Source organism: Canis aureus, chromosome 8, assembly GCF_053574225.1.
Source record: "Canis aureus isolate CA01 chromosome 8, VMU_Caureus_v.1.0, whole genome shotgun sequence".
Taxonomy (NCBI): domain Eukaryota; kingdom Metazoa; phylum Chordata; class Mammalia; order Carnivora; family Canidae; genus Canis; species Canis aureus.
This window is the reverse complement of record NC_135618.1, coordinates 44,304,129-44,328,292: the sequence shown is the minus strand read 5'-3', so window position 1 is coordinate 44,328,292 and position 24,164 is coordinate 44,304,129. Positions and strand designations below refer to the sequence as shown.

The 24,164-nt window shown below is 53.5% G+C and overlaps 2 protein-coding genes across 13 annotated transcripts in view; both read right to left on the bottom strand.

The window, feature by feature from the left end:
- ABAT (4-aminobutyrate aminotransferase) overlaps window positions 1–2,549 on the bottom strand; it is an 85,554-nt gene extending 83,005 nt beyond the window's left edge. The window contains exon 1 of the mRNA XM_077906575.1: window positions 2,390–2,549. The gene's annotated coding sequence lies outside the window, so the exon portion shown is untranslated. The remainder of the gene's footprint in view (window positions 1–2,389) is intronic.
- A 906-nt stretch (window positions 2,550–3,455) lies between these two features.
- METTL22 (methyltransferase 22, Kin17 lysine) overlaps window positions 3,456–24,164 on the bottom strand; it is a 38,953-nt gene continuing 18,244 nt past the window's right edge. For 6 of the 12 annotated variants that reach the window (XM_077906578.1, XM_077906582.1, XM_077906584.1 and 3 more), the window contains one exon: window positions 23,394–24,038. In XM_077906578.1, coding sequence (XP_077762704.1) covers window positions 23,907–24,038 — 132 coding nt within the window. In that variant the 3' untranslated portion in view covers window positions 23,394–23,906. Of the gene's footprint in view, window positions 3,614–6,677; window positions 6,815–23,393; window positions 24,039–24,164 lie in introns of those variants that run through there. The other 6 variants (XM_077906583.1, XM_077906585.1, XR_013384900.1 and 3 more) reach the window with 5 other exon arrangements.

Here is a 24,164-nt window from a genome sequence, read left to right as displayed (position 1 = left end):
TTTTATGGGATGAGGTTAATAATCTCCTCAAGAGCACACACCGAGTTGAAGATTTGGGCTCTAGACCCAGATAAGAGGGCTCCAGGGACCGATCTCTTAACCCTTATGCACTCCACTTCCCCCTCATGCTCTGAACTTTCACCTCAGCTCCTTGGACTTGGTTCCCTGTTCTAAATTGAAGCATGACAGCCAACCCTTCAGCTGGAGGCAGTGGGGAGCCCCCTCCTCAAGACCCAGCCATCTGCAGGGACCCGGTCACTGCTGCCCAGCTGGGTGGCTCTGGAGAGCCTGCTGCTGGTTTCAGCTCTGGTCCCATTCAGTGCCTCAGGAACAGAAATCATACCCTGAGCAGAGACAGGAGGGAAGGGGCCTGTCCAAAGTTCCTGGAACAAACCCAGATATCCAACTGAGGCTCCTGCAGTGGTCTCAGGCACCAGTATATTGCAACCCATCTTGTTTTTCATCCTGGGTCAATTTGTTTTTTGGCAAGCGTCAGTTTGGTGGTGGGCTCAGTAAAAAGCTCCCATGGGGTGAGTGGTTAAGTGCAGACCCCCAGGAATGGATTCTTCAAGGTGGCCTGTGTGGGGTGGGGGTGAGGGTAGGGTCCCCTCAGTGCCAGCTCTGCCCCTTCCTGGCTGCGTGGCATACTCAGAGCCTCTGCACCTCCTCTGACAAGTGGAGAGGTCAGTACCGTCAGTCCCAGTTGTAAACGTGAGGACTGGAGCTTCCGTTCCAGACGCCAGCACCCCACAATCCCTGGAGAGACTGTGACCAGCTTTGCCACCCACTGGGCTGGATGACCTTGAGCAAGTATCTTCCCTTTTTGTGCCTCTGTTTGCTCAACTGTTAAATGAAGGGGCAGGATCTTTAATCTAGAAGCCCTTTGAGGTTTGGAGACACCAGACTTAACCTCTCCCTGGGGCTGACCTCTTTGGTCATCCCGGACACACATTTCTCCATACCCCATGTCCTGAGTACAGCTCTAAAGAGCAAGGCAAAGCTCCTTGTCTTTCTCTTTCCTGTCCTCCACCCTCGCCGGTTTCTGACCACCCCCCTCAAGTCACCAACATCCTGACCCTTAGCCCAGCAAAGCCAGCAGTATCTCCAGCCTGATGGATGGTTCCTGCAGCATCTACCTCCTCTGGCCAAGTGCCCAGGGATTCCACTGAGCAGTGCCCACTGGAGCTGAGGGGAAGGGGGCAACCCCAGGGAGCAAGCTGGACCCTCTCTGTGTTCTGACACTCTCTTCTCCAGAGGAGAACATCTTGAACACCAGCCCTTTGTGTGGGGTGTGGGGGTGAGGGTGGGGTCCCCAGTGGTCCTGCTGCCTCAGAGGCCATCTTGCTGTCAGAGTTCAGAGGGTACTAGAAGGGTCCTTAGGCCCAGGATCCTGGCTTTAAGGGCTTCATTCTTAAACCTCCTCTGGTCTCATCTCTGGCCAGGGTGGGAGAGGGAAGGTGGGATGGGATTAGGTGGGGCAGTGAGGTGTGGGAGTATAGGCGGGGAAAGATGAGATTAGGGAGAGGCCAGCAGAGTGGGTGTAGGGTGTTAGTGAGAGGCTGTTGGCTTGAATGGGTTAGAGACATGGAGTGAGGTGGGCTACTTGGTCCAGATGGGCAGCCAGGCCCTTGTCCTATTGCTGAGTATGAAAGCCCCTGACCTTACATCTGTTGGAGGAAGAGGGTACCTCCCCAAAATGCTTTAATGTGGTGGTGTCTGAGGCAACCATACCTCTGTAAGGGATGGAAGGGGGTCTTGGGCAGGGTGGGGGAGGGAGTCATTCATATCTGAAGGCAAATCCCAGAGTCCAGTTGCTGAGGTGAGGTATGCAGGGAGATCCCTACTGGGTTTGAGGGTGACTTGCCAGAGTCTCTGCCTTGAGATTTTCCTGTGGTAAGGACGGGCGTATCTCCCAGGACAGCTGGGGGCTTTCATTTTCCATGGGAGGGAGGATACTGCTATCTACGAGCTGAGAAGACCCTCATCCTGGCGAAGCAGGGGTGGGAGAAGAGACCCAAACTTAGTTTCTGAGGGAGGCGGAAGGCGCATCTCCGAAGAGATGGGGTGGGGGGGCCTAAATCCGTGTGGAGGCTGGACTCCACTCTGGGAGGGTGCATTCCATTCCAGGGGCAAAACGGGGAGAGGAATCCTAGCTCTAGAGCCTGGGGCCAGGAGGAAAAAAAAAGCCCATTTTTGGTGGGAAAGGAAGCTGTTTTGCTCTCTGGGAGGTGAGAGACCCTCTCGTTTTGGGGGAGGGGGCCCGCGTCTCGGGAAGAGAGGGCCCCGATTCTGGGGGAAGACGCCCCGGTTCTGCTCCCTGGGGGCACGGCCGCAGGACTGCATCTCGCGTGGACGGCCCGCCCCACGCGCCCCGGCGCCGGGCCCTTACCTGCAGGCCGGGGCTCCGATCCGCGGGCTCCGGCGGGTCTGCGGGCTCCGATCCGCGGGCTCCGGTCCGCCGGCTCCGACCTGCGGCTCCTGCGCTCCGAGCTCCGGCGCGTCCAGCCTCTGCCCCGCTTCCCCCAGCGACTCGCGGGGCTTCCTGGCTCCCCGAGCCTCGCCGGCCAATCGGCGCTGCCGGCCCCGGCCCTCGCTCGCGCCGCAGCCAATGAGCGCGCCCGCCACGGGCCACCGCCCCCGGGGGGAGGGGGAGGGGGAAGGGGGAGGGGGAGGGCAGGGCGGGGGCAGAGTCCGGCCTCCGGGGGCGGAGGAGCCGGGGGCCCGGAGGAGGGAGCGCGAGGGCCGGGAGCCGGGGCTGGGGCGGCGGAGGGGGCCGAGGACCCCCGTCAGGCGGGAGGGGAGCCCGTCTGAGCGGGGGCGGAGGGCGCGTCCCTAAAAGGTTGGTTTCACCTAGACCTTAATTACCTCCTGCCCCCTTTCCCGGGTCCCGGGGGCTCCGGGTGCGCGTAGCTGCCCCACGTGCGCCCCGCGCCCTGGCTCTGGAACCCTAGATCCGGAGTCAGAGTCCGTGTATGATGATGCCCTGCCCCTCTCCGCCCCCCGGGGTGGGCGTTCACGGCTCTCGCCCTCAGCCCTCCCAGCTGCCATTCATTTAACACCTCCTGGCCCACCAGCTCTGCAAGAGAAATAGCTTGTGCACGCTGGAGGCAATGCAAAGAGCACTGGACTAGGAGTCCATGGTTCTGTGTGCATCATCTACGGCGGGTCACCCCACCTACCGATCCTCACTTTCCTTAACAGCAAATAAAGACAATAGTCATAGTACCTCCTTCGTGGGGTAAGTGAGATTGTAGGTGTGATGGAGGTGATTTTATAAAACTTAAAATGTGGTGTGAAAGCTAGTTAATACTAAAGGGTGAATGTGTGATAACCTCGTAGCTTTCTAAAGGTATTTGGAAAGAGGACACCTTCACTCAGTGGTAGTCAGAGACGCAGAAACTGCCCATCAGAATATGAGATCACCCAGAGCTCACAATGAATGGAAATTCCAGACCCTCAAAGGCCACGAAAGAACACAGTTTGCTTTTCCTTATTCATCTTGATCAGTAATTATTTCTTTAGTCTGCTGGTATCTTGCAGAAACCTGATACCCTCCTTGCTGCTTTCCAGGAATCCAGGCTGCCCTATCTCTGGTTGGGCAAGGACTGTGGTGCTAGAAATTAAGGAATTCAGACAAATAATGAACAAGCAAATAAGCAAAATTTTAAGAATAGTAAAAAAAAAAAAAAAAAAACCTTACCTGCCCTCTAGTGTGACCTATGACCATAGGGACCAAAAGGAAACAATAATCATTCAAAGGAACAGATAGAAAAAGTGATCGATCCAAGATTCTGCCGAAATTAAGAGAGCTTTCCCAATCTTTGTGGTATGTTTATCCTGCCATCTTGCTTGCAGAGCTTTATGAAGCCTGGATTATAAATCTAGTAATTTTTTTCTTGGCCTAAGTCATACAGAGAAATGCTCTTTACTGCCTCAAACCCACCCAAAGACATGAAATGGTCAATAAATATAGGAGGGAATAAAGTTTGTCAAAGAAAGGCATGTTAAAGAGATGGAAAGAGTTCATCTACCAAAATTGCCTAATTTTTATAATCATAACTACAATTATTTGTGGGGGCTTCATGGACGTGGACAATTTCATGAATTGCTGAGAGGAGTACAAATGATCAAAGCCTTCCTGGAGAGAAACTGGGTATTCCTATTAAAAACATTTTCCAGAACAATGAATGGTGCAAAGGTTTAGTGATTAAGTTGGTTTAGTGTCATTTTGTTTATTGTATCAAAGAACTGGAAACAAATGTACAACCACAGAGACTCTAAAGGGACATCTGTTGCATGAACAGAATGCCTCTAGTAAAACATAAGTATTGAGTATTGAATGGTATGAAAATGTCATCTCAAAATATTAAGTGAACAAAGATATTCACCAAAAAAGTTTATTTGGTATCATTCTGTATTTGTTAAATCTATGTAGATAGACCTAGATAGATCAGTGCTGTCCGACAGAACCTTGTCTGATGGCAGAAATGTTCTGTGTCTGTGCCATCCAATATGGTAGCCACTAGCCATACCTAGGCATTGAAGACTTCACGTGTGCTAGTCAACTGAGAAACTGAAACTTAAATTTTATCTGAGTTTTGTTTCAGGTCAAATAGTCATATATAGCTAGGGGCTATCACTTTGAAGGCACCAATACAGATAGATAGTGAGAGGGAGAGAGACAGATTAAAAAAAAGATGCTCACTAGTATAGTTAGAACTGTATATTACAATTATAGATGATTATAGTTTTACTTTATTTATATATCACCAAGTTCTGATTATTCTATAACAAATATATATTGCTCCTATAGTAAGCAAAAAAAAAATATCTAAAATGAAAAACAAAAAAGCAAAAGCTTAACCACATGCAGCCTACCATGTGTTTTATATGTCCTGCAAGCTATGGTAGAAAGTGGGTTTTATATTTTAAATGGTAGGAAAAAATAAAAATAAGTGATATTTTCTTTCACATGAAAATAACAATGAAATTCAAATTTCGCTGTGCATAAATAAAGTTTTATTAGCACACAGTGATATCACCCCCTCACTTGTGCATTGTCTATGGCTGTCTTTGTGCTATAATGGCAGAGCTGAGTAGTTGTAGCAGAGACCACACAGCTTGCAAAGGCAAAAATATATACCACAAGGCCCCTTTTAGAAAAAGTTTGCCAAGGCCTGGTCCAAGACCATCAGGGGGAACAAACATGCACAGCACCCACTGGGAGTTAGGCCCTGGTACTGGGCATTCAAGAGTAGCTACATTGCTTCTGGTTAAGGAAGGGTGAGAGAGGGATATTAGCAGTCAGGTGCTTTGCAAGCTGATTCTCAAGTAGCTTCATTGTGACACTTGTGAAGAAAACTGTCAGCATGCTGGCAAGGCCTTTCTCACATTAGCTCCCCTTGCATTTTCCACAGTCCCAATTCTCCTACGGGGCTGCTTGGGCCTGCAGGTGTCTTGCAGGGGATGCTGACAATGTTTTCCAGGGGCTGGCTTTGGCCCAGGATGGAGCTCCTTCCAGAAAAGCATTTCTGAGAAGGGAAATGAGGGCAATGGAATGTGAAGCTCTCAGGGTGCCAGCAGTCTGAGCAGGAAAGGCCCTTAGAGATGGGCCACCCATTGTACAGAGGAGGCAATGGAGGCCCAGAGATGGGGATGAACTTGCCCAGAACCAGACTAGAATGTGTGCGCCTTATTTCTTAGGTCCATGCTTTCCACACTCCTAGCTCACAAAATAGTACATGGATATCATGGAGGGCTTTTGGGACTGGCTGGGGACTTGGTAGTGAATTGGATCCAATGATGACATTGGATGAGTCATTTATTCCCTTTCAGTCTGTATTCTCATTTTTGAACTGAACAATTAAAGTGTCCAGCACAATATCCACATGTAAAAGAATGAAGTTGGGCCCTTACCTCACACTGTACACAAAAATTAATTCATAATCAATCAAAGACCTATATTTTTATATATAAGACCTAAAACCATAAAACTCTCAGAAGGAAACACAGAGATCTGTAAATCTTCATGACTTAGGATTTGGCAATGGCTTCTTAAATAGGACACCAAAGCATAAGAAAAAAAAAAAAAGAAAAAACCGATAAATTGGAATTAATCAAACCAAAAGCTTTTGTGCATCAAAGGACATCATCAAGAGAGTGAGAAGACAATCCATAGAATGGGAGAAAACATTTGCAGATCACATATCAGAAAAGAGTCTAGGATCCAGAATACATAAAGAACTCTTACAACTGAACAACCAAAAGACAGACAACCCAATTCAAAAATGAGCAAAGGACTTGAATGGATATTTCTGTAAGGAAGACATACAGATGGCCAACCAGCACATAAAAAGATGCTCATCGTCATCGGTCATTAGGAACATGCCAATCAAAACCACCCCGAGATACCACCTCACACTCCCTGGCATGGTGGTAATAACAAAATGGAAAATAGTGAGTATTGGCAAGGATGTGGAGAAATTGGAACCCTCACACACTGCCAGTGAGAATATACAAATTAGCCACTGTGGAAAAGTCTGGCAGTTCCTCAAAAAGTTAAACATAAGTCACCATATGACCCAGCAATGCCACTCCTAGGTAGATATCCAAAAAAAGTTGAAACCAGCTGTTTAAACAAAAACTTGTATATGAATGTTCATAGCTGCACTACTTACAGTGGCCCAGAAGTGGAAACAAGCCAAGTGTCCACCAGCTGATGAATGGACGGAGAAACTGCAGAAGGTCTGGACGGTGGAGTATTATTCAGTCATACAAGGGAATGGAGTACCGGTACATGACATGTAGATGAACCCTGAAAACAAAAGACCATATGCTGTATGGATCCAGGATGAAATGTCCAGTATAGGTAAATCCAGAGACAGAAAGTGGATTAGTGGCTGGGGGTGGAAGATAGGGAGGAATGGTAGTAGAAATGGGGTTTCCATTTGGGTTGATGACAGTGTTCTGGAACTAGACAGAGGTGATGGCTGCACAACATGGTAAATGTACTTAACACCACTGAACTGTTTACTGTAAAGTGGTAAATGCTGGGGCGCCTGAGTGGCTCAGTCGGTTGAGCATCCGACTTGATTTCAGCTTGGGTCATGATCTCCGGGTCGTGGGATTGAGCCCCCCTGTTGGGCTCTGCGCTCAGTGGGGAGTTTGCTTATCTCTTCTCTCTTTCTCTTTTTTTCTCTGCCCGTCCCCCCTGCTCACTCTCACTCTCAAATAAATAAATAAATCTTAAAAAAATAATGAATTGGTAAATGCTGTGTTACATGTATTTTACTAGAACAAGAAAAACGTATCTAGCAGAGTAGGTCACCGTTTGGGGCAAATGACAGAAGTTCAGCTCCGCGCCTGGTGGATGTGCACACATTGGGCAGCTGTTGTTATTACCAGCTTCCCCAAGTGACCCGCCCAATTGTGTGAGGTTGCCCAGAGCTTTCTCATTCACTCATTCAGTAATTTGTCTGTTCATTCAGTCAGCCAGTCAACAAAGACACAGTTAGCATCTACTCTGTGCCAGGTGCTAAGCTGTACTAGGGTTGGGGATTTGAGGTCCCTCCTCCATGGGGCTTCCATCTTCCATAGGCCTGAGAGAGAGGATAAGAAAGGCAAACATGAACTAAGGAAACAAATTTCTGACAATAAGTGCTTTGGGGGGAATGAAAAGTAGGATAATGTGCCCAGAGTCGGAGCAAGTACAACAGCCATGATGACCAGGGGGTCGCCTGGAAGGATGTGACATCTGCATGGAGGCTAGAACGCTAAGAGAGAGGCAGGGTGGATTTCCCATGCTTTTGTCCCTTGTGCTGGGCTCCTCGAAGACCCAGGGGCTGCCTCTGGCTCTCCTTACCTGCACGACCCCCGTAAGGTGAGTGTGCCATCCCCAGCTACTACCTCTGATATGTCACGGATGTGTCACAGCTTTGTTCCACTTCCACTGTCATTGTGATGACTGGGTCCCTCAGAGCTGCCAGCCCCCAAGAAACACAATAGTGCAGTTCTCCTTCTAGCTCGGGACACACTGAAAGGACAGGGGAACTGTGTCATTGCCCAGCTCCATTCTCATGCCTGAGGGGCTTCCCAGGTGCAGTAAATGCATGGGCAACCCTCAACAACAGTTATCCTGCTCAAAATGTGGCTAGTGCTGAGGTGAAGAAGCCTCTTGTTAAATAACACGTATGTAGTTTCAACAATACGGAAGGAGCTTAATACGTTCTAGGTCCTTTCCTCCTGGGGCTGGAGATGCACTTGTATTCACCCCAATTCTTCTTGCCCATACATGTGAAGACACTGCAGATGGAGGCGTGTGGCTCCCTGACTCATCTCCACTGCTGGGGAACACAGCTAAGCATTTATGTCTTATCTGAGATCTCTGAGGACTTTGTTGGCATGTCTGAGACCTATGGCATTTCTGAGATCTCTGAGGACAGTACTTGGCATGCAGCAGGTGCTCTATGAATACTGATCCATATCATTGTGTGAAAAGGACAGTATCAAGCAGGATGCTGAGGGAGAGTGCTGACTCCTCTCATCTCTCCCTGGGGGAGCTCTTGGCCTCCGAGAGCTGTCCATCAACTCCCTGCTGAAATCTCATCAAACAGATCAAACTCTTCCCCCAGGGCCAGCAAATCTCGAAGTTCTTACTCCACTCTCTCCCTCTCCTCCCTACAGACAACAGAAGACAAAAACCAGGACACAGAGCGGTAGAGCAGTTGTATCTTTAAACTCTGGAGATCTAGCTGTGACAATGAGGAATTTTAGACGATGAGGATGATGATAATAATGCCTGCATGACTGGGTTCGCCTGCGTGTCAAATGGGAGAACCATCTGTAGAGCATGTGGCAGACTGGATGGCTTGCAGGAGGTCCTCCACAAATACTGGTGATTATCATGACCATTCTCATAATCATCACTCATATTTTGGGTTCCTCCAGAAACATACCCTGAGACAAGATCCTGAGGGTTTTATCTGGGAAGGGACCCAGGAGACACCAATAGGGGTAGGGTAGTGAGCCAGGATGGGAAAGGTAGGCAATAATGTGATCACAGCTGTCAACCAGGGTGGCATCCTGCTGGGAGTGCTGGGAATTGGCCCAGGGTGTCAACTCCCCAGCACTTCCAGCTTGTCCCTTTTGAGCTGGACAGGCAGAGATGGCCATAGAGAGCCCACATCAGGCTGAGTCTCAGGCAGTAACAGACTGAAGGCAAGTGAGTGTGCAAAGACATAGAGAATGCTGGGCAGAGCATTGGCAGTGGCTGGGCCCCCCACCCTCTCTACCATCAATGGCTAAGGTATTTTTCTTACTTTTTTTTTCCTATCAAATGACTTTAGAGCAGTTTTAGGTTCATGGCAAAATTGAGGGAAAGGTAGAGAGATTTCCCATGCACCCCTGTCCCCATACATGCACGGCCTCCCCCACCAGACGGGGACATTTGTTAGGACTTATGAACCTGCATGGCCACACCAATGCCCAAAGTCCAGAGTTTCCATCAGGGTTCACTCCTGTGCATTCACAGGTTCATGCCGTGTGTCTGTCATTACAGCATCCCACAGGCTAACACCCTCTGTGCTCTGCCTGCCAGCGCTCTCTCTCCCTCGCCCCCGGAATCCACTGTCTTTTTACTGCCTCCATAGTTCTGCCTTTTCCAAGAATGTCACATAATTGGAATCATACAGTAGGTAGCTTTTTCAGATTGGCTTTTTCATTAAGCGATATGCATTTAAGTCTCCTCTGTGGCTTGTCACGGGTTGGTAGCTCTTTTTTTTTTTTAAGCACGGAGTAATATTCCATGGATAGACCACAGTTTGTTTATCCCTTCATCTAAAGAAGGACATTTCGCTGGCTTCCAAGTTTTGGCAATTAAGAATAGAGTTGCTATGGGGCTCGTGGCTGGCTCAGTCGGTAGAGCATATGACTCTTGATCTTGGGGTTGTGAGTTCAAGCCACACATCAGGCATAGAGATTACTTAATTAAATCTTTATTTTTGGGATCCCTGGGTGGCGCAGCGGTTTGGCGCCTGCCTTTGGCCCAGGGCGCGATCCTGGAGACCCGGGATCGAATCCCACATCGGGCTCCCGGTGCATGGAGCCTGTTTCTCCCTCTGCCTGTGTCTCTGCCTCTCTCGCTCTCTCTGTGTGACTATCATAAATAAATAAAAATTAAAAAAAAATAAAATATTTTAAAGATATATTTATTCATTCATTTATTTATTTATGAATGAATGAATGAATGAATGACACGAGAGAGGAGCAGAAACACAGGCAGAGGTAGAAGCAGGCTTCCCGCGGGGAACCTGTTGTGGGACTTGACCTCGGGACTATGGGATCACGACCTGATCCAAAGTCAGATGCTCAACTGCTGAGCCACCCAGGCGTCCCTAAAAATAAAATCTTAAAAAAAAAAAAGAAAAAGAATAGAGCTGCTATAAACACCTGTGTGCAGGGTTTTGCATGGATGCCAGCTTTCAACCTCCTTGGGTCAATACCAAGGAGTGTCATTGGTTGGTCATATGGCAGGAGTATGTGTAGTCCTGTAAGAAACCACCAGACTGTTCCAAAGTGGCTGTACCATTTTGTGTTCCCACCAGCAAAGAATGAGAGATCTTGTTGCTCTACATTCAGAACTGGGTGCTGTCAGTGTTCCAGACTTTTTTGGATTTCTTCCTCCTTCTGTCCCATCCTCATCTTTGGTCACTGCTGAGGTTTTAAAATGCCATTCTCTAGGCTCCCATAGTCTGTGCTCACCATTTCCATAGCACTTACGTATTCATAAATTCCGTCATTCCATCACGAATTCACAAACTGATTCCAGTCCTCATTTGCTCATGTGTGTACTTGCCCATTTATTCTCCCACTCTCACCAAAACTGCTGACCAGCTACTTACTGTGTGTCAGGCAGGCTGTTAAAGGATCTCTTTCAGGGCCATCTCCTCTGGCCAGTAAGCTCCACAGGGACAGGCCCTTGGCCTTACTCATCACCCCACGCCAGGTGCCAGGCATAGTGCCCAGCACAGAGCAGGGCTCAGTATATGTTTAACTGAACTGACAACATATTAGAGGAAATGGCCTCCTTTATTTTTCTTTCTTTCCAAACTGAACGCCCCAGAAAGATCTGGACTTGGTGGGAACTAGACAGTTGCTTGACTGATATTTAAAAGACCTTTCCCATGGAAAAAGGTCTTCCTGAAAATGAATCCCAGGCTCCCTGGGAGTTGGCGGGCGTGAAGGGCGTGCAAATGCTCCTTCTCCTGCTGAATCCAGAAGCAATAGATGGAAGAGCTTTGCCAGAAGGTACCAGACCTCACACTGGCTCCAGGGAGCAGCTCCTGAGCTGGATTCTCCAGGGTTCCAGCCCCAGACCTACCACTGCTCTGTAGCTGTGTGACTTAGGGCCTGTCACGGACACTCTGACCTAAGTTCTTTAAAGGCGGCTGGCAGCTTCTTCTTGCTGGTTTGCTCAGAGGACTGAATGTGACAGCTTGTGCACATAGCTTGGGAAATCAATCCTGGCTCCACGGAAGGCCCCTTGATGGGGACCACCGCATCAAAGCTGCGTTCCTTGAAATACCCTGTACTCGCCTCTGTAACCCCAGGGAGACCACAGCCCTCCCCCCATGCCACTTCCCTACTTGTCGCTGAGACCTGACATCTGCTGTGCTGGCCTGGCTGCCTTGGCCTGTCCCCAAGTCTGTGATACAGCACAGTAAGCTGAGCTGGTGGCATCGTGTGAGCAAGTAAGGCCCCTGGGGTCTGGAGGGCTTACAGGCTACACCGGAAACCGCCCAGCCACCAGTTGAACGCCCGCCCGTGAGCCTCCAGCAATCCTGTTGGGGGCCCCTCGTCCCTCTGACTCCTGGTTTCCTTGCCCACAGACCGAGGGCAGCCCAACGGGGAGCTTGACCATTGGGTTTCAGCCTGACTTTCTGAGCACCTCCCCTGACTGGTTGCCACAACTGGGAGGAGAGAGATGCTCCCGGCAATGAGTGGAAGCCAGGGAAGGTGCTAAACTTCTACAGTGCATGGGACCGCCCCACAACAAGGGTTATTTGGCCCCAAATGTCAACAGTGCTGAGGTTGAGAAACCCGCTCTAGTGCGGCTCTTGTAGTTTGACGAGTGAAACCCAGAAAGGCCCAAATCACCGAATATGTTAGCCCATTTCAATCTCTCTGAGCCTCTGCCTCTCCATCTGTAAAGTGGGGGTTAGAATGGTAGCAGGGCTGTGGAGGGGCTCAAGAGGGAGAGCCCGTAAAGTGTCCTGCTCAGGGCTGTCCAAACAGCCGGCAGATTAGGAGTGGGAGGACCCCATCCCCACCCCTGGAGTCTGGTTCTGACTCTTCCCCCAGGGGCCATCCTCCGCCTGGAACATCCAGGTGTGCGTTGTCGTGGAAACCTTTCAGGGACAGCAAGAGCCTGACTGATTTTTTTTTTCCTCTCCTCAAAATAACCCATGCTGTCAGTCAAGTAACACTCAGGCACAGTGGTGAGGCGAGGGTGATTGTTTGGCCATCATTAACCGCTGAGCAAGGCGCCCGCTTGGAGAGCTTCCACCCCTGCCACCGGCAGTTAATAGCAATGCAACAGCAAGTAATTAATAGTCACGATGATGACGGTTACGGCGATGGCGGCCTTGCCCTACCCTGGCAGCCCTCCCCAGATGGCGACGGAGATGGCCACGGCCACCGTGCCCTGCGCCGGCCCTCCCGGCCAGTTTATGTGCCAGGTGCTTCACGTGCTCACCAAGTACGTCCTTGAGAGTGAGGTCGGTATTGAGTCCGTTTTACAGATGAGGGTGCCGAGGCTCACAGGCGTAGTGCTGGGGCTGGTCTGAGCCCAGTTCGGACGCCATGTGCCATGCTCTACCCGCTGAGGGCGACCGCCTCTCAGGAGCCTCCAGCGGAAGTGGGCGTCGGGAGAAGGCTCGGTTCCTTCGAACTGTGGCCCCGACATCTAGACTGTCAGCTCCAGGCTCTTTCTTGGTGAGCTCTGAAGCGGGAGACACTACCACCTGGCCTGACTAACTCTGAGCGCCGCCCGCCCGGATCCAGACGCCCCTGGTGGCAGAAGAGCTCCTACCTGGCTCCGATGTCTGTGCTTCGTAGAGCCTGGGTGGAATTCCTGGTGCACCCGCGCCTCAACCTCCCCCAGGACAAAGGCCCAGCACAGCCTCCAATCCACATCACTCCTTCTGGCCCTCAGCAAACAGTCCCTGTTCTGGGCAGGAGGCGATAGAAAAATGCTGGCCACAGAATCCGACAGACCTGGGTGTAGACCGCACCCCCATTACCTCTAGTCCTGGCCTCACACAGCCTACGTATGCTTCCTAAGCCTCAGCCCACCGGGCAGCTCTCAGAGCCAACATGCTACTGTGCAGCACGTAGCAGGCTACGTAGGGTGCCTCGAGAGTCCCTGGGGACCCACGCTTTGGAGCAGCTGCCAGCGACTAAGGCACTGAGGACTGCCCTGGATTCCATGGGGCAGCTCCCGAGGTCAGTTCATGAGGCTGGTGCGCCACCTCGTGGCCAGGGTCCTCCATGGAGCCAGCCCACAGTGAAGAGCCCATGAGGCTGGCCTCCTCAAGCCTCACAAACTTGCAACCTCAGGGAGGAAAAAATGACCTTCAGGCTGCCCGGCACGTGAAGCCAAGAACAGTCTCCGCACCTGTCTTCACCACTGGCTGGCCCAGAGCAAGGAGCCCTGGAAGCTCCGGGATTCTGTTCATTCACTCACTCATCCTCTCATTCTCTCAGACCCTGGGCTCCTTCTCAGACTGGGCTCCTCTCTCAGCCCGCCCCTCGCCCCCCCACAACCCGGTCCCTGCCCCTCATCCACGCTCACCTACCCCTCATACGTGCTCGCCTAGCCCCTCTTGGTCCTAGCCCTCATAGACCCTCATGGACCCTCACCTAGCCCCTCACGGACGCCAACTGAGCCCCTCACAGACGGTTGCTTGACCCTCACAGACACTTGCCTGGCCCCTCATGGTCCCTCGCCTGGCCCCTCACAGATGCTAGCCTGGTCCCTCACGGTCCCTCGCCTGGCCCCTCACGGATGCTCACCTGGCCCCTCACGGATGCTCACATAACCCCTCAGGGATGCTTGCCTGGCCCCTCAGGGACGTTCACCTGGCCCCTCAAGGACACTCACCTGCCCCTCACGGACGCTCACCTGGCCACTACAGTCCCTCACCTGGCCCCTCACGGTCCCTCGTCTGGCCCCTCAAAGACGCTCAGCTGCCCCTCACGGACACTCGTCTGGCCCCTCACAGATGCTCGCCTGGCCCCTCACAGAGTTGGCCTGGACCCTCAGGACCCTCACGTAGCCCCTCAGGGATGCTCACATGGCCCCTTACGGACGCTCGTCTGGCTCCTTCCCAGTCCCTTGCCTGGCTCCTCATGGACGCTCGCCTGACTCCTCACGGCGCTCAAATAGCCCCTCACGGATGCTCGCCTGGCTCCTCATAGACGCTCACCTGGCCCCTCACAGAGGCTCACGTAGTCCCTAACGGATGCTCGCCTGGCCCCTTTCAGTCCCTCACCTGGCCCCTCACAGATGCTTGCCTGGCCCCTCACAGTCCCTCGCCTGGCCCCGCAGAGTCTGTCACCTGGCCCCTCACAGATGCTCGCCTGGCCCCCACCGACGCTGGCCTGGCCCCTCAGCACCCTCACATAGCCCCTCACAGACGCTCGCCTGGCCCCTCACATTGCTGGCCTGGACCCTCAGGATCCTCACGTAGCCCCTCAGGGACACTCACATGCCCCTTATGGACGCTCATCTGGCCCTTTCCCAGTCCCTCGCCTAGCCCCTCACGGGCACTCGCCTGGTCCCTCACAGTCCCTTGCCTGGCTCTTCATGGATGCTCACCTGGCCCCTCAGGGTTCCTCACCTGGCCCCTCAGGACCCTCATGTAGCCCCTCACGGATGCTCGCCAGGCCACTCACAGTCTCTTGCTTGGCTCCTGACAGACACTGGCCTGGCCCCTCAGCACCCGCACGTAGCCCCTCATGGACTCTCACCTGGCCCCTCACGGATGCTCACCTGGCCCCTCAGAGTCCCTCGCCTGGCCCCTCACCGACGCTGGCCTGGCCCCTCAGCACCCTCACATAGCCCCTCACAAACACTCGCCTGGCCCCTGATGGACACTGGCCTCACCCCTCAGGACCCTCACGTAGCCCCTCACGGACACTCACATTGTCCCTCACGCAGGCTCACCTGGCCCCTCACGGACGCTTCACTGACACTTGCCTGGCCCCTCACGGACGCTGGCCTGGCCCTTCATGGATGCTGGCCTGGCCCCTGAACCCCCACGTAGCCCCTCACAGATGCTCGCCTGGCCCCTCACGGATGGTCACCTGGCCCCTCACGGACGCTCACCTGGCCCCTCACAGACGCTCACCCCGCCCCTCACAGAGGCTCACCCTGCCCCTCACAGAGGCTCGCCTGGCCCCTCACAGTCCCTTGCCTGGCCCCTCATGAACGCTCACCTGGCCCCTGATGGACGCTGGCCTGGCTCCTCAGGACCCTCACGTAGCCCTCATGGACAATCACCTGGCCCCTCATGGATGCTCGCCTGGCCCCTCACAGTCTCTTGCCTCCCCTCACGGATGCTCACCTGGCCCCTCACGGACGCTCATATAGCCCCTTACGGACGCTTGCCTGGCCCCTCACAGATGCTGGCCTGGCCCCTCAGGACCCTCACGTAGCCCCTCACAGTCACTCACCTGGCCCCTCACGGATGCTCGCCTGGCCCCTTACAGTCCCTCGCCTGGGCCCTCACAGTCCCTCGTCTGGCCCCTCACAGACGCTGGCCTGGCCCCTCAGGACCCTCATGTAGCCCCTCACGGGCACTCACATGGTCCCTCATGGAGACTCTCCGAACCCTTCATGGACGCTCGTGTCACCCCTCAGGACACTCATATAGCCCCTCAAAGATGCTCACCTGGCCCCTCAGAGTACTTCATCTGTCCCCTCAGAGTCCCTCATCTGTCCCCTCAGAGTCCCTCTTCTGGCCCCTCACAGACACTCGCCTGGCCCCTCATGGTCCCTCGCTTGGCCCCTCACAGATGCTCGAGTGGCTGCTCACGGTCTCTCGTTAGGCCCTTCATGGTCCCTCACATAGCCCCTCACGTAGCCCCTCACGGACGCTCGTCTGGCCCCTCAGGACCCTCACCTGGCCCCTCACAGACGCTCACATGGTCCCTCACACAGGCTTGCCGATCGCCTCACGGACGCTCACGTAGCCCATCAAGGACGCTAGCCTGGCCCCTCACAGATTCTCACAAAGCCCCTCACGGTCCCTCACCTGGCCCTCACGATCCCTCACGTAGCCCCTCACAGATACTCGCCTGGCCCCTCATGGATGCTCACGTAGCCCCTCACAGACACTCACCTGGCCCCTCACAGTCCCTAGCCTCCCCCTCATGGACGCTCTCCTGGCCACGCACGGCTGCTCACATAGCCCCTCATAGACACTCGCCTGGCCCCTCACGGACGCTCGCCTGGCCCCTCACGGACGCTCACGTAGCCCCTCAAGGATGCTTCCCTGGCCTCTCCTGGAGGCTCACTTGTCCCCTCACGGACGCTCACGTAGCCCCTCATGAACATTCACGTAGCCCCTCACGGACGCTCATTAGCTCCTCACAGATGCTCACCTGGCCCCTCATGAACGCTCACATAGCCTTTCACAGATGCTCATCTGGCCCCTCACAGTCCCGCACCTGACCCATCAAGGTCCCTCATGTAGCCCCTCACAGACGCTTGCCTGGACCCTGACAGACACTCGCCTGGTCCCTCATGGATGCTCACCTGGTCCCTCACAGACACTCACGTAGCCCCTCACAAATACTCACCTGGCCACTCCCAGTCCCTCGCCTGGCCCCTCACAGACATTCACCTGCCCCTCATGGATGCTCATCTGGCTCCTCACGGTCCCTCACCTGGCCTCTCAGGACGCTCACGTAGCCCCTCACGGATGCTCGCTGTGCTCCTCAGTCCCTTTCCTGGTCCCTTGCCTGGTCCCTCATGAACGCTTGCCTGGCCCCTCAAGGACGCTGGCCTGGCCCCTCAGGACCCTCACATAGCCCCTCAGGGATGCTCACATGGTCCCTCACAATCCCTCGCCTGGCCCCTCATGGAGGCTGACCTGGCCCCTCAGGGACGCTTGCCTGGACCCTCAGAGTCCCTCGCCTGGCCCCTCATGGATGCTTGCCTAGCCGCTCACTGACGCTGGCCTGGCCCCTCAGGACCTTCACATAGCCCCTCATGGATGCTCACCTGGCCCCTCACGGATGCTTGCCTGGCCCCTCACGGACACTGGCCTCAACCCTCAGGACCCTCACCTGGCCCCACACGGATGCTGGCCTGGCCCCTCAGGACCCTCACGTAGCCCCTCATGGATGCAGCCTGGGCCCTCACGGATGCTTGCCTGACCCCTCAGAGTCCCTCGCCTGGCCCCTTGTGGATGCTTGCCTAGCCGCTCACTGACGCTGGCCTGGCCCCTCAGGACCTTCACATAGCCCCTCATGGATGCTCACCTGGCCCCTCACGGACGCTTGCCTGGCCCCTCACGGACACTGGCCTCACCCCTCAGGACCCTCACCTGGCCCCTCACGGATGCTGGCCTGGCCCCTCAGGACCCTCACGTAGCCCCTCATTGGCACTCACATGGTCCCTCACGGAGGCTCACCGGGCCCCTCATGGACTCTCATGTCACCACTCAGGACACTCACATAGTCCCTCAAGTACGCTCACCTGGCCCCTCAGGGACCCTCACAAAACTGTTCATGGATGCTTGCCTGCACCTCAGAGTCCCTCGCCTGTCCCCTCACAGTCCCTCTTCTGGCCCCTCACAGACACTTGCCTGGCCCCTCATGGTCCCTTGACTGGCCCCTCAGATACTCGAGTGGCCGCTCAAGGTCTCTCGCCTGGCTCCTCATGGTCCCTCACGTAGCCCCTCACGGACACTCGCCTGGCCCCTCACAATCCCTCGCTTGTCCCCTCACGGATGCTGGCCTGGCCCCTCAGGACCCTCACATAGCCCCTCATAGATGCTCGCCTGGCCCCTCACGGATGCTCATGTAGCCCCTCATGAATGCTTGCCTGACCCCTCACGGATGCTCATGTAGCCCCTCTCAGACGCTCACCTGGCCCTTCACAGTCCCTTGCCTGGCCGCTCACAGATGCTCGCCTGGCCCCTCACGGACACTCGCCTGGCCCCTCACGGACCCTCACCTGGCCTTTTCGGATGCTCACCTAGTGCTAGATGGCTTTACCTTTCTTCATTGCCCTCATCAACCTCGTCAAGTTTATAAGGCTCAAACCACTAAAATGTACTTTTAAAAAAATCGATAGCACAGGTCGGTCTCGTGCAATTCACAAACGAGGGACGAAGCCAATGACCTTGAGATGTCAGATGACATCGACGACGCAGGGTGACACCTCGAGAAGCAGGGATGTTTACCATACGCAGGAAAAACCAAAGATGAAATCGCCATAGAAGACCCAAATTTGGTTAACATCTCTCAGGGCAAAACTACCGTTCCCCTTGGCGTTTTCCTCAGTCACATGATTTGAGTTTTCCAGAACTGCCAGATGCTTGCATCCTGCCCAGTGGGCTCCACAAACACGCTCTGCCATGGCTGCAGCGAGCAGTCAGCCCCAGGCCATACTGCTGGTTTTCGGATCATCGTTCTGGACACGACCTGATGCACGCTATGTGTTTATGCTTTTTGCCTGTTGCCTCATCTAGTTTTGGACCCCACGAGGGCATGGATGTGAGATGTCTCGCTCCCTGCTGCCTCCCAGGCACCCAGTCAGCATCCGGCAGATGGAGAAGGGCAGACAAATATTTACAGAATGATGGGTTGTGTCAGGCCTGGGTTTGAACGACGCCAGTCCTGTCCCCACAGAGCTCACCATCTGTGAGTGAGGCATGCAGGGAAACAGACCTATCACACCAAGTTTTAAAAAGGTCATATCAGGGATCCCTGGGTGGCTCAGTGGTTCAGCGCCTGCCTTTGGCCCAGGGCATGATCCTGGAGTCCCGGGATCGAGTCCCATGTCAGGATCCCGGCATGGAGCCTGCTTCTCCCTCTGCCTGTGTCTCTGCCTCTCTCTCTCTCTCTCTCTCTGTGTGTGTGTGTCTCTCATGAATAAATAAACAAAATCTTTAAAAAAAAATAAAAGGTCATATCATCGAAGGCTCAGGGGCTGTGGACACCTGGGAAAGGCTTTCTGGAAGAAGACGCAGCCGCCCAAGTCACCTGGGGCCCCTCCCCTTCCACCCTTTCTATTCATCTCTTCAGTGAGGCAATCACAGGACTGAATGCCAGTCTGGGCTGACAAGAATGAGGGTCTGTGTGGGGACAGAAATCGGGGCTGTCCCCAAGAGTCCAGGGCACTTTTTACTACGCAAGCCCACGGTCTGCGGTGACAACCCTGCCCACTACCCTCTAGAGCAGCCGGGTCCCTGGGGGTGCATCAGAGGGCTTCGGTGCACAGAACTGTCAGGTTGATGGTACCGGCCTGCTGGGAGCCAGGCTGCGACACCACCTAACAGTCCACGGATTTCCAAGCCCAGTATTCCTGGGCAGAATCACTAATCCATGTCGGCTGAGCAGACCCTTGCTGATACCTGCTTTGGGACGCTGCCCTGAGCTGCCATGTGAGAAGCAGCACAATCTGGAAGGTCTCCCTGGTTTGAGCCGGGATCCAGGGTTGAAACTCCCGCTCCTTCCAATGTCTGTGGCACCGCTATTTGCTGGGCAGGTGCACTGGCCGAGTGGCAGAGGTGGGTTCTAACCGGCAGTCCCTCCTGAGATGCAGGAGGCTGCAACCTAACTAAGGAGAAAGTACATTCTTAGCTTTCTAGGAGCATACAGGGCAGGAAACCAGCACGCACAGGGGTGTCATCCCCTTGGGAGGACAAAGCACACGGTTTTTTCACCCTGCACCCAAGGTAGGGGCATGTATGGCTGTTGCGGCTGAGAGTCAAGACGTGTGTGGGTCACCTTGATGCACAGATGGGGAGCTGGGTCTCCTACCCATGTTGTAGGTCAGAGTCACATAAGGCCAAGGTCTGCTCACCAGCTTAGAGCTCTTAGAGTCCAGGTCACCCGGCACACGACCGTCTCACTGCAGACGGGCAGGCACCACGGCCCACTTTTATCTTCACTTTATAAAGAACTTGGTCTCTGAGGTCACGTCCCCAGGAAACATGTCTCTTCCTGCCGGCAGCCCACGGGGTGTCTCGTTGGACTTGGGGTCCGCGGTGTGGATGATGGCCTGACTATTCCGAGGGCCTTTTAGGTGTCCAAAGTGACCCTTAGTGTGTAACGCAGAGCCCAAACTTAAGGCAGGCCTGTTCCACATGACTTTTCACATTTGCTCTTTGCCCAGCTACTGCTGGAGGATATGGGAACAAAGATTTCTCTAGAAGGTGGTGATGTTAGGCCACAGCGTACAAGCTGAAGATGCTCTTGAACCAAAAAATTGTATTAGGACAATACCCGCACTCTATTGAAAACTTCCCTGGTACATCTCACGTGGATTATCTAGTAATCACGTTCACAATCACTCTCAGGACAGAAGCCTAACTGCTTCACAGATGAGGAAAGCGGAGGCTCAGAGAGGCTAGGCCACTTGCCCCAGGTTGTTTGGCAGGTCTGGGGCAGAGCCAGGATCAGAATCCGGGTCTGCCCAGCCCAAGTTTGTGCTCTTAACCAGGAATGACACGGCCTAGCTGAGTGCCTCACGGTGATTGCTGGACCAGTCGTGCCAGCAAGTCCCGGCAGCTAGTGAAGTTCCAGCATGAAGCCCCACCCAGAGGGACCTGAGTCAGAATCTGCGTTTTGGCAAAACCCCATGTGACTTGTGTGCACAGTAATTTGAGAAGTGATGGAGGCCACAGTATCACTGTTTGCTGGTTTTATTAAATCTTTCCTGCACAGGCTTGAACAACCAAGTTCCCTCCTTGGGCCATATATTCTCCGAAAAGGTTGCACTGTATAAAAAATAATAAAATAAGTGCAGTGGTTTATCAAGGTTAATTCCCTAGCAGAATATCCCGATGGTTTGAGGACTCTGAAATACAGCTGCCAAACGAACACCTCTAGAGGCTCAAGCAAAGCCGTAAAACACAGCAAGAAGGGTGCATTTCGACTCCGAGAAATGAAAACCTGACGATGCTTTGAATTATAGTGGATCAAGATTAATTCTGGGCCCCACTTAGAGGACGCTTTCAGGCCAAGAGCTTTAGACATGAAAGCATTCACCCTAATGTGCCAGGTGAAAGGCGCGGTGACTCTATTGCTTAGTGCCAATTACATTTATGGGCTTGTCCCCGGGAGTGCCAGGAAAACGTCAGCTAGTGCTGACACATCGCCAGCTGGGGGATCAGCCTCGTGGGGCTCTGTTTGGAGGACTCGTTATTAATATATCCCATTATGATCTGCAACTCTGTCCAATTAGGGGAAGTCTATCGGGGATGGTTTTGTGTAGGAAACTCAGAAAATGGGAAAAGCTCAAAGGCTAGCTTCCCGAAACACTCACTGTGCACAAATCCCTGGGGTCTTGTCAAAGAGCAGATTCCGAGTCAGGCTGGGGCTGGGGCTGCTGCTGCTGGTGGGCCGGGAAAGTCACTGTGGGAAAAGGGAGAGTGTGGGCTCTGAGCCCAACTCTGCCACTTGGTGGCTGTGCGATGTCCGGCAGGTGGCCCAACTGCCCTGAACTTCAGGTTTCTCATGTGTAAGGTGGGGTTAATTTCTGCTTTCTAGGGTCTTTGGAAGATTTAGAGATGATGTGTGTGACTCTTCTTCCCACTCCTAGAGGGGAGGGTGAGACTCATTCTCTTGGGTCACCTTCTCTGCACGTTCAGCTGAGACCAGTTTTTCCTTCCTAAAGAAGCTTATGTTCTTCCTAATAGGATTCCTCAACCTCGGCACTCCTGCATGGGGGGCTGGCTGTGCATTACAGGATGCTTAACCAGCATCCCTGGCCAGCAGCACCCATCGCCCTTTCCAAACACTGCCAAATGCCCCTGAAGGCAGCAGTGTCTGTGATGGAGCAGTCTCCCCAACACCAGCTCCTACCCATTGCTCATTCAACAGTAGGTGTTGAGTACCCACTTTGGGCTACACCATATGGCAGGAATGTACTGATGTCTAAGACAGACAGGGCTCTGACCCATGGAGATGTTTTCCTTTTAGAGCAGTAGTCTTCAAACTGTGAAATGGGTGTAACCAGGTTGATGTCCTAGCTGTTGGGAAGATGGAGGGAGTTAATCTGGTGTCTGGATGGAGCTGGAGAGGCAGAGGTGCCAGGGGATATCTGTGCTGTGCGGGGCAGGAAGGGAGCCGGGGTGGGCCGGGATCTTCGAGGAGGGCCAAGGCAGCAGGAGGGTGGGACCAGAGCTGGGAAGGAGGAGGAGGGAGAAATGGTGGGAAAGGGTGTAAAGCAATGGGGAGGGGTTGAGGTGGGAGGGGCACAGAGAAAAAGATAAAAAGTCAGACAGAGATATGCACATGTGGTGAAGCAGGAAAGGGGCCCAAGGGGAGGAGGGGAAGCTTGGGCTCTGGGAGGGAAGGCTGTGAGGCAGATCACGGCTCCACCCTGGGTCAGCCCACGGGACCAGGAAGAGCTGCTCTTGTGTGTGTGTTTTTAAAGATGTTATTTATTTATTCATGAGCAAGAGAGAGAGAGAGAGAGAGAGAGAGAGAGAGAGAGAGAGGCAGAGACACAGGCAGAGGGAGAAGCAGGCTCCATGCAGGGAGCCTGATGTGGGACTTGATCCTGGGATTCCAGGATCACATCCTGGGCCAAAGGCAGGTGCTAAACTGCTGAGCTACCCAGGGATCCCCTCTTGTGTCTGTTCTAAGCTCACCCCGGTTTTGGTTATAATGAGCTAAAACAGAAAAGAAAAGCCTCTTTGCTGGCTCCTGCCACCTCCTCTGAACGGGCCCTCACTTGAGGGATGGGGATGGGGCACACATAGCTGTGGAAGGCAGTGAGGCTCCTGTACCGCATACTGTGTAGTGTTCCTACTGTAACTGTGGCAACGATGTTAAATAGGTCTGCAAGCAGATAATCGAGGGAGCACTAGATGCTACTGGCCCGGCCCTGGATCCCCTGCCCGCCAGGGAGCTTGAAGTAATCGACTCTAGTGGAATCAAGCTGAGAACACCTGCCGGACACGGTCTCCGCTCTTGAGGTATCTTGGAACATGCAGCACAGAAAACATGCAACTAACTGGACTGGAATTCCAGCCGAGAGCAAGAACATTCTCTGGCTGCTGTTGGGAGGTAGCAACTGACTCCAGAAGACAGTCCTGGGGCATATACACTACATTTGCCCCATTTCTAAAATGATACGACCTCAAACACATTACTTTGTGAGCTTTCAATTTTATTAGAAACGTATTCTGAGAACAGTTGAGAAGCCATGTCTGTGGATGCGATGATGGGTCACATTACCGGTTCCACAAAGATCTTCCAGAGTTCCTGCAGCAAACAGAGAAAGCAGATTCCCGAGGTTTGTGAAGGAGACCTCACTACGTCAGAGGGAAGTAATTAGCAAAGGAGAAGAGTCAAACCACACGTGAACCATGGGCAGCATGCGAGCTCACGCAGGGGTGGGGAGCTGCTTCTGATTGCTGCTCTGGGCCGTTCTTTCTGCCTCACTCTGGGAGAGAAGCTGGGTTTATGGGAGTTAAAGCTGGCATCAACCCAAGATGCATCAAGATGGACCAGAAGAATGGCAGCGAATCACAATTTTTCCATTTGGGGAGATCTTAGGTGTCACTTCCTGTGACTTCTGCATTTTATGAGGAGCTGATTTTCCTGGCCATGTGCTGCTCCTCTCGACACGGCAGGTGGAGGAGGTACAAAAACACACCAAGTTCTTAGTGGAAACCTGAGTCCTCGCTGGCAGGAGTAGACTGTTTGCCATCTACAGGGAGGCAGTCCAGGGGCGGCGTAGCCATGAACAGAAGGTTGCTCCTCATGCATGGCAACCACACAAATTCAGTGCTGTGCTTGTTTGGGGAACACGACGGGGAACGTGAGAGGGACAGCCCTTGGCCACCCCAGCCCTCCCCTCTCCTCATATCTAAGACTGGTTTCCATAGACCCAGGGAAGGGGTGGTCACAGCTGAGAGGCA